Source organism: Odontesthes bonariensis, chromosome 10 (assembly GCF_027942865.1).
Source record: "Odontesthes bonariensis isolate fOdoBon6 chromosome 10, fOdoBon6.hap1, whole genome shotgun sequence".
In the NCBI taxonomy this organism is placed as follows: domain Eukaryota; kingdom Metazoa; phylum Chordata; class Actinopteri; order Atheriniformes; family Atherinopsidae; genus Odontesthes; species Odontesthes bonariensis.
In genome coordinates, this window is record NC_134515.1 from 2,239,658 (window position 1) to 2,261,904 (window position 22,247).

General features: G+C 45.9%; 1 protein-coding gene and 1 non-coding gene across 5 annotated transcripts in view; one reads left to right on the plus strand and one right to left on the minus strand.

The window, feature by feature from the left end:
• Positions 1–22,247, plus strand: part of itpr3 (inositol 1,4,5-trisphosphate receptor, type 3) — a 153,395-nt gene that overhangs the window by 43,635 nt on the left and 87,513 nt on the right. For 3 of the 4 annotated variants that reach the window (XM_075475918.1, XM_075475919.1, XM_075475920.1), the window contains exons 12-21: positions 695–837; positions 2,446–2,545; positions 5,270–5,430; positions 5,504–5,645; positions 10,418–10,582; positions 12,282–12,454; positions 14,385–14,504; positions 18,683–18,764; positions 19,318–19,433; positions 19,526–19,777. In XM_075475918.1, the coding sequence (XP_075332033.1) occupies positions 695–837; positions 2,446–2,545; positions 5,270–5,430; positions 5,504–5,645; positions 10,418–10,582; positions 12,282–12,454; positions 14,385–14,504; positions 18,683–18,764; positions 19,318–19,433; positions 19,526–19,777 (1,454 nt within the window). Of the gene's footprint in view, positions 1–694; positions 838–2,445; positions 2,546–5,269; positions 5,431–5,503; positions 5,646–8,452; positions 8,484–10,417; positions 10,583–12,281; positions 12,455–14,384; positions 14,505–18,682; positions 18,765–19,317; positions 19,434–19,525; positions 19,778–22,247 lie in introns of those variants that run through there. The other variant, XM_075475921.1, reaches the window with a different exon arrangement.
• On the minus strand, positions 22,168–22,240 carry trnak-uuu (transfer RNA lysine (anticodon UUU)). Its single transcript has one exon. It is a non-coding gene; the product is annotated as a tRNA-Lys (tRNA).

A 22,247-nucleotide genomic window follows, 5' to 3' on the forward strand; every position in this document is an offset into this window, starting at 1 on the left:
GGCTTTTATTTTGTAAAAGTCTGTCGCTCACAGGCTTTTATTTTGTAAAAGTCTGCTGCTCACAGGCTTTTATTTTGTAAAAGTCTGTCGCTCACAGGCTTTTATTTTGTAAAAGTCTGCTGCTCACAGGCTTTTATTTTGTAAAAGTCTGTTGCTCACAGGCTTTTATTTTGTAAAAGTATTTTGCTCACAGGCTTTTATTTTGTAAAAGTCTGTTGCTCACAGGCTTTTATTATTGTAAAAGTCTGTTGCTCACAGGCTTTTATTTTGTAAAAGTATTTTGCTCACAGGCTTTTATTTTGTAAAAGTCTGTTGCTCACAGGCTTTTATTCTGTAAAAGTCTTTTGCTCACAGGCTTTTATTTTGTAAAAGTCTGTTGCTCACAAGCTTTTATTTTGTAAAAGTCTGTTGCTCACAGGCTTTTATTTTGTAAAAGTCTGTTGCTCACAGGCTTTTATTTTGTAAAAGTCTGTTGCTCACAGGCTTTTATTTTGTAAAAGTCTGTTGCTCACAGGCTTTTATTTTGTAAAAGTCTGCTGCTCACAGGCTTTTATTTTGTAAAAGTCTGCTGCTGTCTGCTGTGGAACAGGAAAAGAAAGTAATCGGCGGATCCACCAAACATGGAGAAGGGTACGGAACTTTTACTCGGAAGGAGGAACTTCTGTATTAACGTCTCCACCTTCCGCCTCTGCAGATGGACAGTAGTCGTAGCAACAAGCGTTCCCACGGCGAGAGGATCAAGTACAAGCTGGTGGTGGTGCCTCACGGGAACGACATCGCCTCGCTGTTCGAGCTGGACCCGACCACGCTGCAGAAAACCGACTCCTTTGTGCCGCGGTGAGGAAACCGAGATGTTTGGTCCTTTAAGGTTCTGCAGAGTAACTCCAGAACCTGAAAGTTGTTCTGGAGTCACAGAAAGACAGAAAGTTCTGGAAGCTGCTCCAGCCAGCAGGTCACCTGCTGACAGGTGAGGGTGTAACAGCAGCTTCCACCAAAGGTTCAGCCTCTCCAACAGGGACGGGTCGGGGCTCACGCTTTGGGCCAAACTCCATCAGAGAACCATCTATAAGTTCAGCAAATGGTTCTCAGGAGGAGACCAGGAAAAGATCAGGAAAGATCAGGAAAGATCAGGAAAGATCAGGAAAAGATCAGGAAAGATCAGGAAAGATCAGGAAAAGATCAGGAAAAGATCAGGAAAAGATCAGGAAAGATCAGGAAAAGTTTAGGAAAGACCAGGAAAAGATCTCTTGAGATTTCTTTGTTTTCTTTGAGTTTTCTTTGAGTTTTCTGTAGTTTTCTTTGAGTTTTCTGGAGCTTTCTTTGTTTTCTTTGAGTTTTCTTTGAGATTTCTGTAGTTTTCTTTGAGTTTTCTGGAGTTTTCTTTGATTTTTCTTTGTGTTCTTTGAGTTTTCAGGATTTTTCTGGAGTTTTCTGGAGCTTTCTTTGTTTTCTTTGAGTTTTCTTTGAGTTTTCTGGAGCTTTCTTTGAGTTTTCTTTGAGATTTCTGTAGTTTTCTTTGAGTTTTCTGGAGTTTTCTTTGATTTTTCTTTGTGTTCTTTGAGTTTTCAGGATTTTTCTGGAGTTTTCTTTGAGTTTTCTGGAGTTTTCTTTGAGTTTTCTGGAGCTTTCTTTGTTTTCTTTGAGTTTTCTTTGTTTTCTTTGAGTTTTCTTTGAGTTTTCTTTGTTTTCTTTGAGTTTTCTTTGTTTTCTTTGAGTTTTCTTTGAGATTTCTGTAGTTTTCTTTGAGTTTTCTGGAGTTTTCTTTGATTTTTCTTTGTGTTCTTTGAGTTTTCAGGATTTTTCTGGAGTTTTCTTTGAGTTTTCTGTGAGTTCTGGAGTTTTCTTTTAGTTTTCTGGAGTTTTCTTTGAGTTTTCTGGAGTTTTCTGGAGTTTTCTTTGAGTTTTCCTTGGGTTTCTGGAACCCGGCCCAGTTCTCTGGACACCAGCTGGTCTCAGATGGACAGAAAGACAGTGGACACGTGTTCTGTGGGCAGATGAGTCCAACTTTCAGCTGCTTCTGGGAAAAACTGCTGAGAAAGAGCATCCAGGCTGTCTCTCAGAGAAAGGTTTAAAGCCAGCGTCTGTGGTGGTGGGGGGGGGCATCAGGGTCCGTGGCAGGGAGGGCTTCATCTGTGTGAAGGCGCCCCTGATGCAGAGCTGGATGTTGGAGTTCTGGAGAGACAGATGCTGCCATCCAGGTGACGTCTTTTCAGCCGACTGGAATCTGGGATTCAGCAGGAATGGACCCAGATTCCTCTGAAAAATTCAGTTCCCAAAGCGTTAAGAAAGGTCGTTAAAGGAAGCTGATGGAGCAGGATGGGAAACTGACTCTGACAGCTTTCACTGAGTGTTGCTGCTTCAGATTCTGTTTCTGGTTCTACATTTTATTTTAGAAAAGGTTTTGGGTCTGCAGATGGAGGATAACTGGAGGTGTTTTTCTTTCAGAAACTCGTACGTTCGACTGAGGCATCTTTGCACCAACACGTGGATCCAGAGCACCAACGTGCCCATCGATATCGACGAGGAGCGACCCATCAGACTCATGGTGAGTTCTGACTAAAGTCTGCATGTCTGGAGCTCCAAATATTAACGTTAACTAGTTAATCCAATAAGGACTGATCACTAGAAAACAGTTTCATGTGTTTTAAAATAAAAAATGTGTTTGTTTCTTGTCATGTATGATGATAGAATACATGTTTGGGTCTTTTTTTGTTTTTTTTTAAACATATATTTATTGTTTTTTCCTGTTAATATAACAACATCCAACAATTTAAACATCCAAAACATATTGCAGTAAAGAAAATAATAATTAAATGATTAAAAAAGATGCATTAAACTGCAGTAATTAGTCAGCAAAATACTGTGCAATGAATATGAAATAATGAAAACAAGAAAAATAAATAAGTAAATAAACACATATATATATATATATATATATATATATGTATATACACTACCGTTCAAAAGTTTGGGGTCACATTTAGATGTCCTTATTTTTGAAGGAAAAGCACTGTACTTTTCAATGAAGATAACTTTAAACTAGTCTTAACGTTAAAGAAATACACTCTATACATTGCTAATGTGGTAAATGACTATTCTAGCAGCAAATGTCTGTTTTTTGGTGCAATATCTACATACGTGTATAGAGGCCCATTTCCAGCAACTATCAGTCCAGTGTTCTAATGGTACAATGTGTTCGCTCATTGGCTCAGAAGGCTAATTGATGATTAGAAAACCCTTGTGCAATCATGTTCACGCATCTGAAAACAGTTTAGCTCAATACAGAAGCTACAAAACTGACCTTCCTTTGAGCAGATTGAGTTTCTGGAGCATCACATTGCTGGGGTCAATTAAACGCTCAAGATGGCCAGAAAAAGAGAACTTTCATCTGAAACTCGACAGTCTATTCTTGTTCTTAGAAATGAAGGCTAATCCATGCGAGAAATTGCTCAGAAATTGAAGATTTCTTACAACGGTGTGTACTACTCCCTTCAGAGGACAGCACAAACAGGCTCTAACCAGAGTAGAAAAAGAAGTGGGAGGCCGCGTTGCACAACTAAGCAAGAAGATAAGCACATTAGAGTCTCTAGTTTGAGAAACAGACGCCTCACAGGTCCCCAACTGGCATCTTCATTAAATAGTACCCGCAAAACACCAGTGTCAACATCTACAGTGAAGAGGCGGCTGCGGGATTTTGGGCTTCAGGGCAGGGTGGCAAAGAAAAAGCCATATCTGAGACTGGCCAATAAAAGAAAAAGATTAAGATGGGCAAAAGAACACAGACATTGGACAGAGGAAGACTGGAAAAAAGTGTTGTGGACGGATGAATCCAAGTTTGAGGTGTTTGGATCACAAAGAAGAACGTTTGTGAGACGCAGAACAAATGAAAAGATGCTGGAAGAATGCCTGACGCCATCTGTTAAGCATGGTGGAGGTAATGTGATGGTCTGGGGCTGCTTTGGTGCTGGTATGGTGGGAGATTTGTACAGGGTAAAAGGGATTCTGAATGAGGAAGGCTATCATTTTGCAACGCCATGCCATACCCAGTGGACAGCGCTTGATTGGAGCCAATTTCATCCTACAACAGGACAATGACCCTAAACACACCTCCAAATTGTGCAAGAACTATTTACAGCAGAAGCAGGCAGCTGGTAATCTATCGGTAATGGAGTGGCCAGCGCAGTCACCAGATCTGAACCCCATTGAGCTGTTGTGGGAGCAGCTTGACCGTATGGTACGCAAGAAGTGCCCATCCAACCAATCCAACTTGTGGGAGCTGCTTCTAGAAGCGTGGGGTGCAATTTCTCCAGCTTACCTCAACAAATTAACAGCTAGAATGCCAAAGGTCTGCAATGCTGTAATTGCTGCAAATGGAGGATTCTTTGACGAAAGCAAAGTTTGATGTAAAAATAATGTTATTTCAAATACAAATCATTATTTCTAACCTTGTCAATGTCTTGACTATATTTTCTATTCATTTCACAACGTATGGTGGTGAATAAGTGTGACTTTTCATGGAAAACACAAAATTGTTTGGGTGACCCCAAACTTTTGAACGGTAGTGTATATATAAATAAATAAAAAAATAAAAACAGTATTCAAAATATATGTTACAGCTTGCACCCCCAACAACAAATTAAATAATTTTCATCATAATTATAATTATAATAATAATAATATAATATTATAATAATAATGTAATAATTATCTCATTCTCCCTCCCTCAACCAGAAATATCCTCCAAATGTCATAAAATTCAGAAGCCCTCTTTCTAACAATATAGGTCAGTTTCTCAAGAGCCAAACTCCATGTTAAGTTATTTAACCAGCGGGTAAAAAAACAACATTCTTCCAGCATAATGCAGTAAACAAAGGTCAAAGGTTTTCTTTCCTCACAAGATAAAGAACATCTGGATAAATGCCTAAAACACACACCTCAGGGCATAAAGGTTTATCTGAGAGATATACTTTAACACTGAGCTCCAACATGTTTGAATCTCTTCACATTTCCATAAACAGTGATATAATGCACTTATAACATAGATCAAGTATATTAGGATCAAATTTATTTAATTGTACAGGAGAGATATGTGTTCGCATTATCCAATTAATCTGTATCATTCTCAGTCGAGTGTTGATGGTTTGAGTATTTTTAAACATATTTTGTTTGGGTCTTTTTGGACCTTTGGTCAGACTGAAACCCCCCACAGTGGGCTGTTCATTGGCTGATTGGTAATCTAATCCGTACCTTCCCGTAACTCCTCCTGCAGCTGGGAACCTGTTCAACCAAAGAGGACAAGGAGGCGTTCGCCATCGTCTCGGTTCCCGTGATGGAGATCAGAGATCTGGACTTCGCCAACGACGCCAGCGCCATGCTGAGCACGGTGGTGGACCAGCTGAACCGCGGCTTCATCAGCCAGAACGACCGCAGGTACGGCGCCGAAATGCAGAGCAAACGCGGAACCCGGAAGGAGCGGATCCTCAGAGGTGTTTGTGTTTGTCAGGTTCGCCATCAAGCTGCTGGAGGACGTGGTTTTCTTCGTGGCCGACGTGCTCAACAGCGGCCAGGCGGTGCTGGACGTGGCCATGACCAAACCCAACCGGGAGAGGCAGAAACTGATGAGGGAACAGAACATCCTGAAACAGGTCAGATCAGAAGCTGATGAGGGAACGGAACATCCTGAAACAGGTCAGATCAGAAGCTGATGAGGGAACAGAACATCCTGAAACGGGTCAGATCAGAAGCTGATGAGGGAACAGAACATCCTGAAACAGGTCAGATCAGAAGCTGATGAGGGAACAGAACATCCTGGAACGGGTCAGATCAGAAACTGATGAGGGAACAGAACATCCTGAAACAGGTCAGATCAGAAGCTGATGAGGGAACAGAACATCCTGAAACAGGTCAGATCAGAAGCTGATGAGGGAACAGAACATCCTGAAACGGGTCAGATCAGAAGCTGATGAGGGAACAGAACATCCTGAAACGGGTCAGATCAGAAGCTGATGAGGGAACAGAACATCCTGAAACGGGTCAGATCAGAAGCTGATGAGGGAACAGAACATCCTGAAACAGGTCAGATCAGAAGCTGATGAGGGAACAGAACATCCTGAAACAGGTCAGATCAGAAGCTGATGAGGGAACAGAACATCCTGAAACGGGTCAGATCAGAAGCTGATGAGGGAACAGAACATCCTGAAACAGGTCAGATCAGAAGCTGATGAGGGAACGGAACATCCTGAAACGGGTCAGATCAGAAGCTGATGAGGGAACAGAACATCCTGAAACAGGTCCGATCAGAAGCTGATGAGGGAACAGAACATCCTGAAACAGGTCAGATCAGAAACTGATGAGGGAACAGAACATCCTGAAACGGGTCAGATCAGAATCTGATGAGGGAACAGAACATCCTGAAACAGGTCAGATCAGAAACTGATGAGGGAACAGAACATCCTGAAACGGGTCAGATCAGAATCTGATGAGGGAACAGAACATCCTGAAACGGGTCAGATCAGAATCTGATGAGGGAACAGAACATCCTGAAACGGGTCAGATCAGAAGCTGATGAGGGAACAGAACATCCTGAAACAGGTCAGATCAGAAACTGATGAGGGAACAGAACATCCTGAAACGGGTCAGATCAGAATCTGATGAGGGAACAGAACATCCTGAAACGGGTCAGATCAGAATCTGATGAGGGAACAGAACATCCTGAAACGGGTCAGATCAGAAGCTGATGAGGGAACAGAACATCCTGAAACAGGTCAGATCAGAAACTGATGAGGGAACAGAACATCCTGAAACGGGTCAGATCAGAATCTGATGAGGGAACAGAACATCCTGAAACGGGTCAGATCAGAATCTGATGAGGGAACAGAACATCCTGAAACGGGTCAGATCAGAAGCTGATGAGGGAACAGAACATCCTGAAACAGGTCAGATCAGAAGCTGATGAGGGAACAGAACATCCTGAAACAGGTCAGATCAGAAGCTGATGAGGGAACAGAACATCCTGAAACAGGTCAGATCAGAAGCTGATGAGGGAACAGAACATCCTGAAACAGGTCAGATCAGAAACTGATGAGGGAACAGAACATCCTGAAACAGGTCAGATCAGAAGCTGATGAGGGAACAGAACATCCTGAAACAGGTCAGATCAGAAGCTGATGAGGGAACAGAACATCCTGAAACAGGTCAGATCAGAAGCTGATGAGGGAACAGAACATCCTGAAACAGGTCAGATCAGAAGCTGATGAGGGAACAGAACATCCTGAAACAGGTCAGATCAGAAACTGATGAGGGAACAGAACATCCTGAAACAGGTCAGATCAGAAGCTGATGAAGGAACAGAACATCCTGAAACGGGTCAGATCAGAAGCTGATGAGGGAACAGAACATCCTGAAACAGGTCAGATCAGAAGCTGATGAGGGAACAGAACATCCTGAAACAGGTCAGATCAGAAGCTGATGAGGGAACAGAACATCCTGAAACGGGTCAGATCAGAAGCTGATGAGGGAACAGAACACCCTGAAACAGGTCAGATCAGAAGCTGATGAGGGAACAGAACATCCTGAAACAGGTCAGATCAGAAGCTGATGAGGGAACAGAACATCTTGAAACGGGTCAGATCAGAAGCTGATGAGGGAACAGAACATCCTGAAACAGGTCAGATCAGAAGCTGATGAGGGAACAGAACATCCTGAAACAGGTCAGATCAGAAGCTGATGAGGGAACAGAACATCCTGAAACGGGTCAGATCAGAAACTGATGAGGGAACAGAACATCCTGAAACAGGTCAGATCAGAAGCTGATGAGGGAACAGAACATCCTGAAACAGGTCAGATCAGAAGCTGATGAGGGAACAGAACATCCTGAAACAGGTCAGATCAGAAGCTGATGAGGGAACAGAACATCCTGAAACAGGTCAGATCAGAAGCTGATGAGGGAACAGAACATCCTGAAACAGGTCAGATCAGAAGCTGATGAGGGAACAGAACATCCTGAAACGGGTCAGATCAGAAGCTGATGAGGGAACAGAACATCCTGAAACAGGTCAGATCAGAAGCTGATGAGGGAACAGAACACCCTGAAACAGGTCAGATCAGAAGCTGATGAGGGAACAGAACATCCTGAAACAGGTCAGATCAGAAGCTGATGAGGGAACAGAACATCCTGAAACAGGTCTGATCAGAAGCTGATGAGGGAACAGAACATCCTGAAACAGGTCAGATCAGAAACTGATGAGGGAACAGAACATCCTGAAACGGGTCAGATCAGAAGCCGATGAGGGAACAGAACATCCTGAAACGGGTCAGATCAGAAGCCGATGAGGGAACAGAACATCCTGAAACAGGTCAGATCAGAAACTGATGAGGGAACAGAACATCCTGAAACGGGTCAGATCAGAAACTGATGAGGGAACAGAACATCCTGAAACGGGTCAGATCAGAAACTGATGAGGGAACAGAACATCCTGAAACAGGTCAGATCAGAAGCTGATGAGGGAACAGAACATCCTGAAACAGGTCAGATCAGAAGCTGATGAGGGAACAGAACATCCTGAAACAGGTCAGATCAGTTTCTGATCTGACCCGTTTCAGGAACAGAACATCCTGAATAGGTATGGGAATTGATAAGATTTTTACGATTCCAATTCCATTTTCGATTCTGCTTAACGATTCGGTTCTTTGTCGGTTCCCTTATCGATTCTCATTTGGAGAAAAAGGACAACAAACCGGTCGATTAGCATCAACTTTGTTTAGTTTAGAAGTAACACGAGTCATGACCTCACAAACCCAACAACGGTGAGGTCCACATTGGTCTATCCTGGCCTGGGTAATTTAACTCTTCCTGCTCTGGTGAAAGGAGAAGCTGGAGGTAGAGGTGAACTGGGGGTAGTACCACCAGCCTCTGGCTCTGAGCCAGTCAGGCTCTGTCTCTCATGATTTCATCTAAATGTAATGCCTGAGAAGGCATTCATTTAACCTTAACCGTTACTAACAGCAGCTTTTACAATCAGGCAAATGGTGCTAACATGATAGGCAGTGTTTGTTAGTTAGTTACCTGCAGTGTTAGCCGAGGACATGCTAACGTTGCTAACGTTGCTGGGTTCAGATTCACCAACGTTAGTCCGGAGCGGAGCGAAAACGCGACATTCAATCATAGTTATTGCATGTTGGTAGTATTTCCTCCCTTTGGTGAAATTTTTGCAAGTTGCCCTGTTGTCGTCTTTTTTAGGGATGTGTAATCAAACTTTCGAGCGTTTGTACCACTTGGGCGCCATGTTTACTGTTGGCTGCTGGCTGCGCTGGACTCGCCACGCAACGCTGCGTGGTGACGTCGTTCGCGCCCACTGGAATCGATAAGGGAATCGTTTGGCGATTTTGCAAACGATTCCCTTATTGATTATTCCTTATTCAAGGAATTGAACTTTGGGAACGGTTCTCGATTCCCATCCCTAATCCTGAAACGGGTCAGAAGCTGATGAGGGAACAGAACATCGGCGGTGTTTTCCTTCCGGTTCAAAGGTCAAATCACACTGTCCCTTTTTTTCCCCAGAAAATGATGTAAGTGTATCAAATCGTATCGTTGGCTGAATATCGTATCGAATCTTTTCGAGTCGTATCGAATTGAATTGTCCATCCATTTTCTATACCGCTGAATCCGTCGGTCGGGTCGCCGGGGGGCTGGAGCCTATCCCAGCGGTCAATGGGCGAGAGGCGGGGTTACACCCTGGACAGGCCGCCAGTCCATCACAGGGCCACACAGAGACAAACCAGACAAACAACCACACACGCTCACACTCACTCCTAAGGACAATTTTAGAGACACCAATGAACCTAACATGCATGTTTTTGGACAGTGGGAGGAAGCCGGAGTACCCGGAGAGAACCCACGCATACACGGGGAGAACATGCAAACTCCACACAGAAAGGCCCCAGCCGGGAGTTGAACCTGGAACCTTCTTGCTGTGAGGCGACGGTGCTAAACACCACACCACCATGCAGCCCCGAATTGAATTGTATCGAATCAATCGAATCGTATCGAATTGTATGGTATCAAATCAATTGTATCGAATCAATCGTATCGAATTGTATCGAATTGTATGGTATCGATTGAATCGTATCGTTGGCTGAATATCGTGTATCGTATCGTATCGTGAGATTAGTGTATCGCTACAGCCCTAATAAGAAGAGACGCAAAGCAACGAGAAGATGATGCAAAATGTCCTTAATCTGACATGAATTAACCACAAAGGGCCAGAAGTCAGTCTGAGGAAAAATGAAAGAGAATCTGAAACGGCCTCAGAGACACAAAACAACCAGGGAGGAGACAGAAGGAAGACATTCCAGTTGATGAAATGAATCCAGTCCAGGCAGGAGCTGGTTCATCCCTCTGTCTGGTGTGTTTGTTCAGATCTTCGGCATCCTGAAGGCCCCCTTTAAGGAGCGTGGGGAAGGGGAGAGTCCTCTGCTGTGTCTGGAGGAGCTGGCCGACCAGAAGAACACGCCGTACCAGTACATGTTCCGGCTGTGCTACCGAGTCCTGCGACACTCCCAGGACGACTACCGCAAGAACCAGGTGAGTGCGACCGTGGCTCCGGACCTCAGCAGGTTCCTGGTTGTTTGTGTTGACCCATTTAGGCCGGGAAAGCATTTCTACCTTTAAAGCCGGGGGGCGCTGTTGCGTTATTCTACACTGCAAAAAGCCAGCTTTCAAAAACAAGAAAAAAAAGTACAAAAATTAGGTGTATTTTGCTTAAAAATAGCTAAATTATCTGCCAATGGAACAAGAAAATGGGGCTTGTCAAGACATTTCAAAACAAGTAAAAATATCTAATCTCAATTAACCCACAAATACCTTAGAATTAGTGTATTTGAACTAGTAACAAGTAAATTCTTCTTCATTCTAATTAAATACACGTGGCCTATTTTCTCAATATATTGAAAAATATTCTTGAATTAAGTAAATGCTTGAGACATTATTTTGACATAGTGGTATGAACTAGGCCTTATATTTCTTGAAACCAGCAAAGTCATACTAAAAACTAGTGTACTTTTCTTGATATAGCTAAGAATATTTTCCTCTGTATGTATAATATTTTTCTTATTTTTTTTTAAATAAGTAAAAAGCTGTGGAATCATAGTAATGCTTAATAATCAGTGATCCTGACAGTATTAAAAGAGGAAGTGACACAGACTTGGTTAAATTAAATGCTTCTTTATTATTTTTAACATGCACATGAGTACAACAAAACATGGCAGCCTCAATGTTAAAAAGCGAAAGTGAGATTTGTTCCACTTATAATATACTCACACACACACACACACACACACACACACACACACACACACAAAGTAGTGTGCATGCAGCATAAAAATAAAAACTGCTTACTAAGAAGAATTATCTTATCGGACAAAAAATAAGCAGATATCCCCTTGATCTAAGATATTTCTTCTTACTTAGATTTCACTTTTTGCAGTGTACCATTAAGGCCGGGAAAGCGTTTACGTCTTTTTTCCTGTATACGGGTTGTTTTGCACCAATTATTGACCTCTGCGCCAATTAAATGCATTATAAGAGACACGTGAGAGTGTCGTCATGTTCCTCGTGTCATTGTTTTGAAGTTAAGTAAGTTACATCGAACAAGACATTTCAGACGGTAGCGATTGTGAGGAGTTTCTTGGCTTTGATGATGCTGATGAACGTGCTGACCCAATTGATCGAGATTTATGGCGAGCACATATGTTTGAAGATGACGATAACGACGAGGATGATTTTGAAGGGTTTGAATGTGAGTGGAAGACTGACAATTAGCACCGTAATCGACGGAGAGATTTCAACCGCACACCAGGGGTGAAAGTGGATTTACCTGCAGATGCCACACCGTTGCAGGCATTTAATCTAATTGAAAGTAGTGCTGTTCCTGCACTTCACTTTTTATTTTATTTTATTACTGTTTTTTTTATTAAAATAGTGCTGTTCCTGCACTTTACTTTTTACATTTTTCTATTTTCGTGAAGGTGTATGTAAATAAACTCAGTTTCCAAAGAAAGCCACAGGTGTAAGCTCTCAAATACTTTTTGAATTTTGTTTCTATCTGCTACAGAGGCTGAGAAATCAATCATTTAGTAGGTGTTGACACAATTGCTGAATTTCCAGAAAAACTTAAGGTTTTAGGGGGTCTTTCTGAAATCGCCCATAGGTTTTACAGGCATTCTTTTCCAGGAGTTTTAGGCCTAAATGGGTTAAACCCGTGCCCCCCCCACCCTGTTTCCAGGAGCACATAGCGAAGCAGTTCGGTGTGATGCAGAGTCAGATCGGCTACGACATCCTGGCTGAAGACACCATCACCGCCCTGCTGCACAACAACCGCAAACTGCTGGAGAAACACATCACCAAGACCGAGGTGGAGACGTTCGTCAACCTGGTCCGCAAGAACCGAGAGCCCAGGTACGCCCAGAGGGGGTCGGGGGGGGTAAAACCGTACGGTCCTGAATAGGGATGGGAATTGGTAAGATTTTTACGATTCCAATTCCATTTTCGATTCTCCTTAGCGATTCGGTTCTTTATCGGTTCCCTTATCGATTCTCATTTGGAGAAAAAGGACAACAAACCGGTCGATTAGCATCAACTTTGTTTAGTTTAGAAGTAACACGAGTCATGACCTCACAAACCCAACAACGGTGAGGTCCACATTGGTCTATCCTGGCCTGGGTAATTTAACTCTTCCTGCTCTGGTGAAAGGAGAAGCTGGAGGTAGAGGTGAACTGGGGGTAGCACCACCAGCCTCTGGCTCTGAGCCAGTCAGGCTCTGTCTCTCATGATTTCATCTAAATGTAATGCCTGAGAAGGCATTCATTTAACCTTAACCGTTACTAACAGCAGCTTTTACAATCAGGCAAATGGTGCTAACATGATAGGCAGTGTTTGTTAGTTAGTTACCTGCAGTGTTAGCCGAGGACATGCTAACGTTGCTAACGTTGCTGGGTTTGTGGGAGAGAAATGTCATGACATCTGGCCTAATTACATCCTGTGCCTTGTTGACTGGTTCATATGAATATTTTTGATAGTTAGAATGAGATTGTTTATGGTTACGGCGAAAGCTAGGCGCCTCCAGAGAGGGCCACGTACGCTTGTTATGATAAGACGGTATAAGAAGGTGTCGCGAAGCGAACTCTGCGGACATTTTGTAACATTCTGTATGCACATTTGCTGTGACGGTTTGTTCCAATAAACTCCCCAATGGACGGCTGACCGACGCGTGATTCGACTCCTTTTCTCCACAACAGGTTCAGATTCACCGACGTTAATCATTCATTCATAGTTATTGCATGTTGGTAGTATTTCCTCCCTCTGGTGAAATTTTTGCAAGTTGCCCTGTTGTCGTCTTTTTTAGGGATGTGTAACCAAACTTTCGAGCGTTTGTACCGCTTGGGCGCCATGTTTACTGTTGGCTGCTGGCTGCGCTGGACTCGCCACGCAACGCTGCGTGGTGACGTCATTCGCGCCCACTGGAATCGATGAGGGAATCCTTTGCAAAATCGCCAAATGATTCCAAGGAATTGAAACACTGGGACCCGGTTCTCAACAAGAACCGGTTTTCCATTCCCATCCCTAGTCCCTGAATACAGTCTGAGTTACACTGAGCCCAAAGTTTCTGAGTTTTAAAGTTCCGAAAGTGTAAAAAACAGATGGTGACATGAATCTTAACTGTGAGCTAAAAGATTTGTTTCAGCTCCCATCAGACCTGCAGAGAAAACTCCGTCACCATCGTTTTATGTGCCACCAAACTGGCTTCATTTCAGCTCTGTAGACACAAATCCGTCCGTTATCTTCCTCTTATCTGAGATCAGGTTTCAGAACCAACAGGTACAGCAGGGAGTCACCTCTTAATGTCCTTGCAATTTTACTGATGGACATATTTTATTTTTGCAGCACGATGGCCTGTTTCATTTGTATTGAAAACTATTTTGTGTGCCTGTTGTGGGCTGATAGTGAAAACTTCCAAAAATATATTATATATATTTTTATTTTTTATTATTTATTTAAAAAAAAAATTAAATTTTTTAAATTTTTTTTATTATAACTTTTTAAAAAAAAACAAAAAAAAAAAACAAACTGTGAATCAGTTCTGAACAGGTTCCCCAAACGACCAATGAGAATATATCAAATAAATGATTTAATCAGTAAAAGTGTAAACAGAAAGCTAAACTGGAGACTGACAGCAGAAACAAATTGAACCATTTCTCTCAGTTTGTCGTGATCACGAGAAGTAATTTGATTACATTGTTTTGGCTGCTGCAGCCGTGTTTATGGAAAACAGGAAAGAACTTTGTGCTTCTTTTGTTTGAAAAAGGTTGTTATTTGTGTCTTTGTGCAGGTTTCTGGACTACCTGTCGGATCTGTGCGTGTCCAATAACGTGGCCATCCCCGTCACCCAGGAGCTGATCTGTAAATGTGTGCTGGACCCCAAAAACCAGGACATCCTCATCAAGACTGAGTGAGTCGGGAGTAAAGGAGCCTTCACCTTTATCCTTTATCCTCAGAAATCCTTCGCCTTACATCAGAGATCAGTTCGGTTGTGGGGAACAGGTCCACTTCAGATCAGTTTTAACCAGTTAGATTGAAGATGAACCAGTGTGTGACCGCATAAAAGCCACATTTATTCTTTATGAAACTGCTCACTGAAGCTAAAAGAAAGTTTATCGTTAAAAGTCAGAACAGTTCATGTTTTTGCGGACCGTACCCTAACCATCCGCCAGACTGTACCCTAACCATCCGCCGGACCGTACCCTAACCCTCCGCCGGGCCGTACCCTAACCATCCGCCGGACCGTACCCTAACCATCCAGCGGGCCGTACCCTAACCATCCACCGGGCCGTACCCTAACCATCTGCCAGACCGTACCCTTACCCTCCACTGGACCGTATCCTAACCATCCACCGGACCGTACCCTTACCCTCCAACGGACCGTACCCTAACCATCCACCGGACCGTACCCTAACCATCCACCGGACCGTACCCTAACCATCCGCCGGACCGTACCCTAACCATCCACCGGACCGTACCCTAACCATCCATCTGACTGTACCCTAACCACCTAACCATCCACCGGGCCGTACCCTAACCATCCGCCGGGCCGTACCCGAACCATCCGCCGGGGCGTACCCTAACCATCCGCCGGGCCGTACCCTAACCATCCACCGGGCCGTACCCTAACCATTCACCGGACCGTACCCTAACCATCCACCGGACCGTACCCTAACCATCCACCGGGCCGTACCCTAACCATCCACCGGACCGTACCCTAACCACCTAACCATCCACCGGACCGTACCCTAACCATCTGCCGGACCGTACCCTAACCATCTGCCGGGCCATACCCTAACCATCCGCCGGGCCGTACCCTAACCATCCGCCGGGCCGTACCCTAACCATCCACCGGGCCGTACCCTAACTATCCCCCGGACCGTACCCTAACCATCCGCCGGACTGTACCCTAACCATCCACCGGGCCGTACCCTAACCATCCGCCGGACCGTACCCTAACCCTCCACCGGACCGTACCCTAACCATCCGCCGGACCGTACCCTAACCATCCAGCGGGCCGTACCCTAACCATCCAGCGGGCCGTACCCTAACCATCCACCGGGCCGTACCCCTCCCCTCCACTGGACCGTATCCTAACCATCCGCCGGACCGTACCCTAACCCTCCACCGGACCGTACCCTTACCCTCCACTGGACCGTACCCTAACCATCCAGCGGGCCGTACCCTAACCATCCAGCGGGCCGTACCCTAACCATCCACCGGGCCGTACCCCTCCCCTCCACTGGACCGTATCCTAACCATCCGCCGGACCGTACCCTAACCCTCCACCGGACCGTACCCTTACCCTCCACTGGACTGTACCCTAACCATCCATCGGACCGTACCCTAACCCTCCGCCGGACCGTACCCTAACCAGCCACCGAACCGTACCCTAACCATCCACCGAACCGTACCCTAACCCTCCACCGGACTGTACCCTAACCATCCGCCGGACCGTACCCTAACCCTCCGCCGGACTGTACCCTAACCACCTAACCATCCACCGGACCGTACCCTAACCATCCGCCGGACCGTACCCTAACCATCCGCCGGACCGTACCCTAACCATCCACCGGACTGTACCCTAACCACCTAACCATCCACCGGACCGTACCCTAACCATCCACCGGACTGTACCCTAACCATCCACCGGACTGTACCCTAACCACCTAACCATCCACCGGACTGTACCCTAACCATCCACCGGACTGTACCCTAACCATCCACCGGGCCGTACCCTAACCATCCACCGGACCGTACCCTAACCATCCAGCGGGCCGTACCCTAACCATCCACCGGACTGTACCCTAACCACCTAACCATCCACCGGACTGTACCCTAACCATCCACCGGACTGTACCCTAACCATCCACCGGGCCGTACCCTAACCATCCACCGGACTGTACCCTAACCATCCACCGGGCCGTACCCTAACCATCTGCCGGGCCGTACCCTAACCATCTGCCGGGCTGTACCCTAACCATCCACCGGACCGTACCCTAACCATCCGCCGGACCGTACCCTAACCATCCACCGGACCGTACCCTAACCATCCATCTGACTGTACCCTAACCACCTAACCATCCACCGGGCCGTACCCTAACCATCCGCCGGGCCGTACCCGAACCATCCGCCGGGGCGTACCCTAACCATCCGCCGGGCCGTACCCTAACCATCCACCGGGCCGTACCCTAACCATTCACCGGACCGTACCCTAACCATCCACCGGACCGTACCCTAACCATCCACCGGGCCGTACCCTAACCATCCACCGGACCGTACCCTAACCACCTAACCATCCACCGGACCGTACCCTAACCATCTGCCGGACCGTACCCTAACCATCTGCCGGGCCATACCCTAACCATCCGCCGGGCCGTACCCTAACCATCCGCCGGGCCGTACCCTAACCATCCACCGGGCCGTACCCTAACTATCCGCCGGACTGTACCCTAACCATCCACCGGGCCGTACCCTAACCATCCGCCGGACCGTACCCTAACCCTCCACCGGACCGTACCCTAACCATCCGCCGGACCGTACCCTAACCATCCAGCGGGCCGTACCCTAACCATCCAGCGGGCCGTACCCTAACCATCCACCGGGCCGTACCCCTCCCCTCCACTGGACCGTATCCTAACCATCCGCCGGACCGTACCCTAACCCTCCACCGGACCGTACCCTTACCCTCCACTGGACCGTACCCTAACCATCCAGCGGGCCGTACCCTAACCATCCAGCGGGCCGTACCCTAACCATCCACCGGGCCGTACCCCTCCCCTCCACTGGACCGTATCCTAACCATCCGCCGGACCGTACCCTAACCCTCCACCGGACCGTACCCTTACCCTCCACTGGACTGTACCCTAACCATCCATCGGACCGTACCCTAACCCTCCGCCGGACCGTACCCTAACCAGCCACCGAACCGTACCCTAACCATCCACCGAACCGTACCCTAACCCTCCACCGGACTGTACCCTAACCATCCGCCGGACCGTACCCTAACCCTCCGCCGGACTGTACCCTAACCACCTAACCATCCACCGGACCGTACCCTAACCATCCGCCGGACCGTACCCTAACCATCCGCCGGACCGTACCCTAACCATCCACCGGACTGTACCCTAACCACCTAACCATCCACCGGACCGTACCCTAACCATCCACCGGACTGTACCCTAACCATCCACCGGACTGTACCCTAACCACCTAACCATCCACCGGACTGTACCCTAACCATCCACCGGACTGTACCCTAACCATCCACCGGGCCGTACCCTAACCATCCACCGGACCGTACCCTAACCATCCAGCGGGCCGTACCCTAACCATCCACCGGACTGTACCCTAACCACCTAACCATCCACCGGACTGTACCCTAACCATCCACCGGACTGTACCCTAACCATCCACCGGGCCGTACCCTAACCATCCACCGGACTGTACCCTAACCATCCACCGGGCCGTACCCTAACCATCTGCCGGGCCGTACCCTAACCATCTGCCGGGCTGTACCCTAACCATCCACCGGACCGTACCCTAACCATCCACCGGACCGTACCCTAACCATCCACCGGACTGTACCCTAACCATCCACCGGACTGTACCCTAACCATCCGCCGGGCCGTACCCTAACCATCCACCGGACCGTACCCTAACCATCCACCGGGCCGTACCCTAACCATCCACCGGGCCGTACCCTAACCATCCGCCGGGCTGTACCCTAACCATCCACCGGGCCGTACCCTAACCATCCACCGGGCCGTACCCTAACCATCCACCGGACCGTACCCTAACTATCCGCCGGGCTGTACCCTAACCATCCGCCGGGCCGTACCCTATCCGGACCAGCGTACAACATGCCAAAAGCTTAAATACGTATAAATGACACACAATAAGTCACAATAGCTGATTGCTGTTTATACGCTTTGCCATATAAACACATTTTTAAATCTTAGAATCTGAGTGTGACCAGTAGGGGGCAGCATGCAGGTTAAACAGAGTAATCATAGACCTATATTAGTGTAACATTTGACTTTAGATGACACATTAAAATAGTTGTTTGTGGTGTTGTTTTGCCTCTAGGCGCCGTGTACCAAAGGATGCGCACCCGGGTGCCGTTCAGGGAGAGTACTTGGGAGTAAACGACTTTGAAGACGAGGATGAGGTAGGCCTGTCTGTGTATTATTCATAACTGAAATGTTTTCTGTATTCTGATCTGATGTTTGTCTCTGTTCACATTCTGAACACAATTTGCTCGTCTATAATTCGACTCCAGACACATTTCTTTGCTGCGGGACCTTTCTGCAGCTTCCATCCATCCATCCATTATCTATACCGCTGAATCCGTCGATCGGGTCGCGGGCGGGCTGGAGCCTATCCCAGCAGTCAATGGGCGAGAGGCGGGGTACACCCTGGACAGGCCTTTCTGCAGCTTCTGTTTCCAAAACTTATTTGGAAACAGAACTTATTATATCTGTCCAGGAATTATTGCCAAACTCATCATCTGAACTCAGAATAAATGTCACGTAAACAGAATCCACATAGAAAGAATAATTTAAATTTCTGCCTGTGAAACAGATCAAAAAAGTGAACATTTTTATTGCTTTACTATGTCTGCTACTGGATGCTTGAATTCCCTTCGGGATCAATAAAGTATCTATCCATCCATCCATCCATCCATCCATCCATCCATCCGTTTATCTGTTTACCTGTTTTAGGTGTGGCTGATGTGGATAGACAAGAACAACCAGCGACAGGAGAAGGGCATCAGGCAGCTGGCTCAGGAGGCGAGACAGGGAAACGCTCACGATGAGAACGTCCTCACCTACTACAGGTGCGCCCACACACGGCTCATCCACAGGTATCACATGAGGGCCCGCCAGTGTTTGATAAACGCCGCCTTTCTGCTGCTGTGGGCGTCCTCAGGTACCAGCTGAAGCTCTTCGCCCGCATGTGTCTGGACCGTCAGTATCTGGCCATAGACGAGATCTCCAAGCAGCTGGACGTGGAGCTCATCTTCCTCTGCATGATGGACGAGACGCTGCCCTTCGACCTGCGGGCGTCTTTCTGCCGCCTCATGCTTCACGCCCACGTAGACCGAGACCCCCAGGAGCTGGTGACCCCTGTCAAGTTCGCCCGCCTCTGGACGGAGATCCCCACCTCCATCTCCATTAAAGAGTTGGTGGATTTTAATACTGCAGTAATGATAAACGACATTAACCAAAACGGAAATAATACTTTCAAAATAAATTGGCTTAAACAATTTATCAAGAACCCATCTTCAATTTGGAACTTCATACCAATATTGTTCCATATGTAGCATCTGTGTGGGGAAGAATTATGTTTGTAGATCAATGACCAAGAAAGAAGCATCTGTTTATGAAAGGAGGATAGTTTTGAGGGGATTTTTTTCAACATTATAATTACAAAGTTAAAAGACATTTAGAGAAATTTTTTTTTTTAAATTTTAATTTTTGGAGAAGATTTTTTGAGAATATTTTCCTAATTTAGAGAAAATTTGGTATGAAGTTATTTGTTGGTATAAAATTATGTAAAGTGTAAAAGTCTAAAAAGTTATGGCCACCATTATGAGTTCATTTTTACTGATTTTTTTTTTTTTAATATAGTGGTTTTTGTTCCTCGATATAAAGTTTGATAACATCTTGTCAACATCTTTTGAGATCTCTTTGTTAACATCGAGAGATAAAGCAGCATGTAAGGCGGGATATTCACATGAAAATGTTCTTTATTTGTCACTAGCAGCGCTCATATTTAAAAAAATATGTTAACCGGAGTCTTTCCGGTTTAAAGCACAGACCAACACCAATCCAATCTACCTATGTTTTCCGTTTTGGTTAATGTCGTTGTGTTTTCTCTTTTGCCGTTGTGATTTGCACTTCAGGGCCACCGTAGTTGACACCTGATGGGATTTTGGGCATTGAGATTCATCTGTGGAGATGCACATTTAATAAAGACGGGTTATCGGCTTAAAACCACATGGAAGCGTGGTTGTTTTATGCTTGTGCTGCATTTCTGTTCCCTTTTTCCCTCTTTAAAACCTTAACATGTTCTGATAGTTTGAGGGAAGTTCAAACTACAGTTTAATAAAATGTGGAACATGAAATCAGACCAGGTTTGGAGGTGAAAGCCAAAGAGTTTGATTCTTAACGCAACGGATAATGAGCCACACAGATGAAGGAATTTAAGACATTCAGAGAAGAGGTTTGGTTTTCTTCTCCTGAGCTTGGATAGCTCAGTCAGGAGAGCGTTAGGTTTTTACTCTGAGGGTCCAGGGTACAACTCCCAGTTCAATCAGGGTGTTTTTTTAAACTCCAGTGGAAAGTATTACGCAGGATGTATCTGTACATGTAGCGTAAAGGCAAGGCAAGGCAAGGCAATTTTATTTATAGAGCACAATTCGTATAGCCTGGGCGAAAGCCGACTGTTGACTCTGTCAAACAGTCTGGGAAAACCCAAGAGGAATCCGTTTCCATGGAGGGCGGGACCTTACCCAGCAACTTAAATTCATTGGAGTAACGGAGTTCCCTTAACCAATCATAATGTTTAGAAATGACGTTGGTTATGCGCCGAGGTTCATGCTTACTCTCGCGAGGCTCTAGCTCGCGAATCACGCTTCCCACATCCGCTTTCATTATACCGGTACCATTTGATAAATCAAACTTTTCCCAAAGCCAGTTGGAAGGAGAGCTACGACATCCTTGCCACTAACAATATTGAAGAGGCATTCCTCTTGCTCTCGTTTTAATTGTGTAATGCTCTCCAGAGTTGAGACAACTTCATGGATAGCTTCTAGCGTTCTTCCGTCGCCATGTTTATTTCCGCTGCGGTTGAACTACAATTATATGGACTACAATGGACTCCGCGCGTGAGTTCTGCGTCACCACTCGCAACTGTTTGCTGATTGGCAAAACACTGAGTGAACCGAGGTAGGGGGTTTGGCCAGACTATGTGCGGAGCCAAAATCTTTGGGCGGAAGTACGTAGGATGGCGTCGCCAGGCTACAATTCGTACACAAGTTAATTCAAAGTAAAGCCTCACGTAAGTAGTTTTTCATAGTTTCTTCTGTGGAAAAGTGTCTGCAGGTTTAACCCACATTACGTTTTGGCTCAGAGGGGACTGCTTTGTCAAACTAATCCTATCTTGGATGAGAGATTCCAGCCACCTGACCACCTTTAGATGGAGACAAAGTTGAAAGATTTACCAATTACCTCCTTTTTTGCTAATTCAAGAAAGCCCTGGATAGCTTCCTAGTTCATAGGAGTTGAGAAAGTAAAGCTTGCTTGTTTTTTCAAGCCAGGTCTGTACAGAATGTCCTGTCTACAGTGAGAAGGTCTGATCTCAGCCAAGTCTTCTGAAATACACAATAAAATGCAGATATCAGCTGGTTGAGGGAAGCTGCGTTTCCTCAGACAGTTCCTGGACACTAAAGTTCAGCATTTCTGGTGGAAATGTGAGTGTCTAACAGATTTGATGAAGCAGGATGACCTTTCTCCACCAGTAAGAACAGAGCTCTTGTAGCTCAGATGATTAATCAAACCAAAAGAAGCCGCCTGAACAGGGACTTGAACCCTGGACCCTCAGATTAAAAGTCTGATGCTCTACCGACTGAGCTATCCAGGCTCTGATG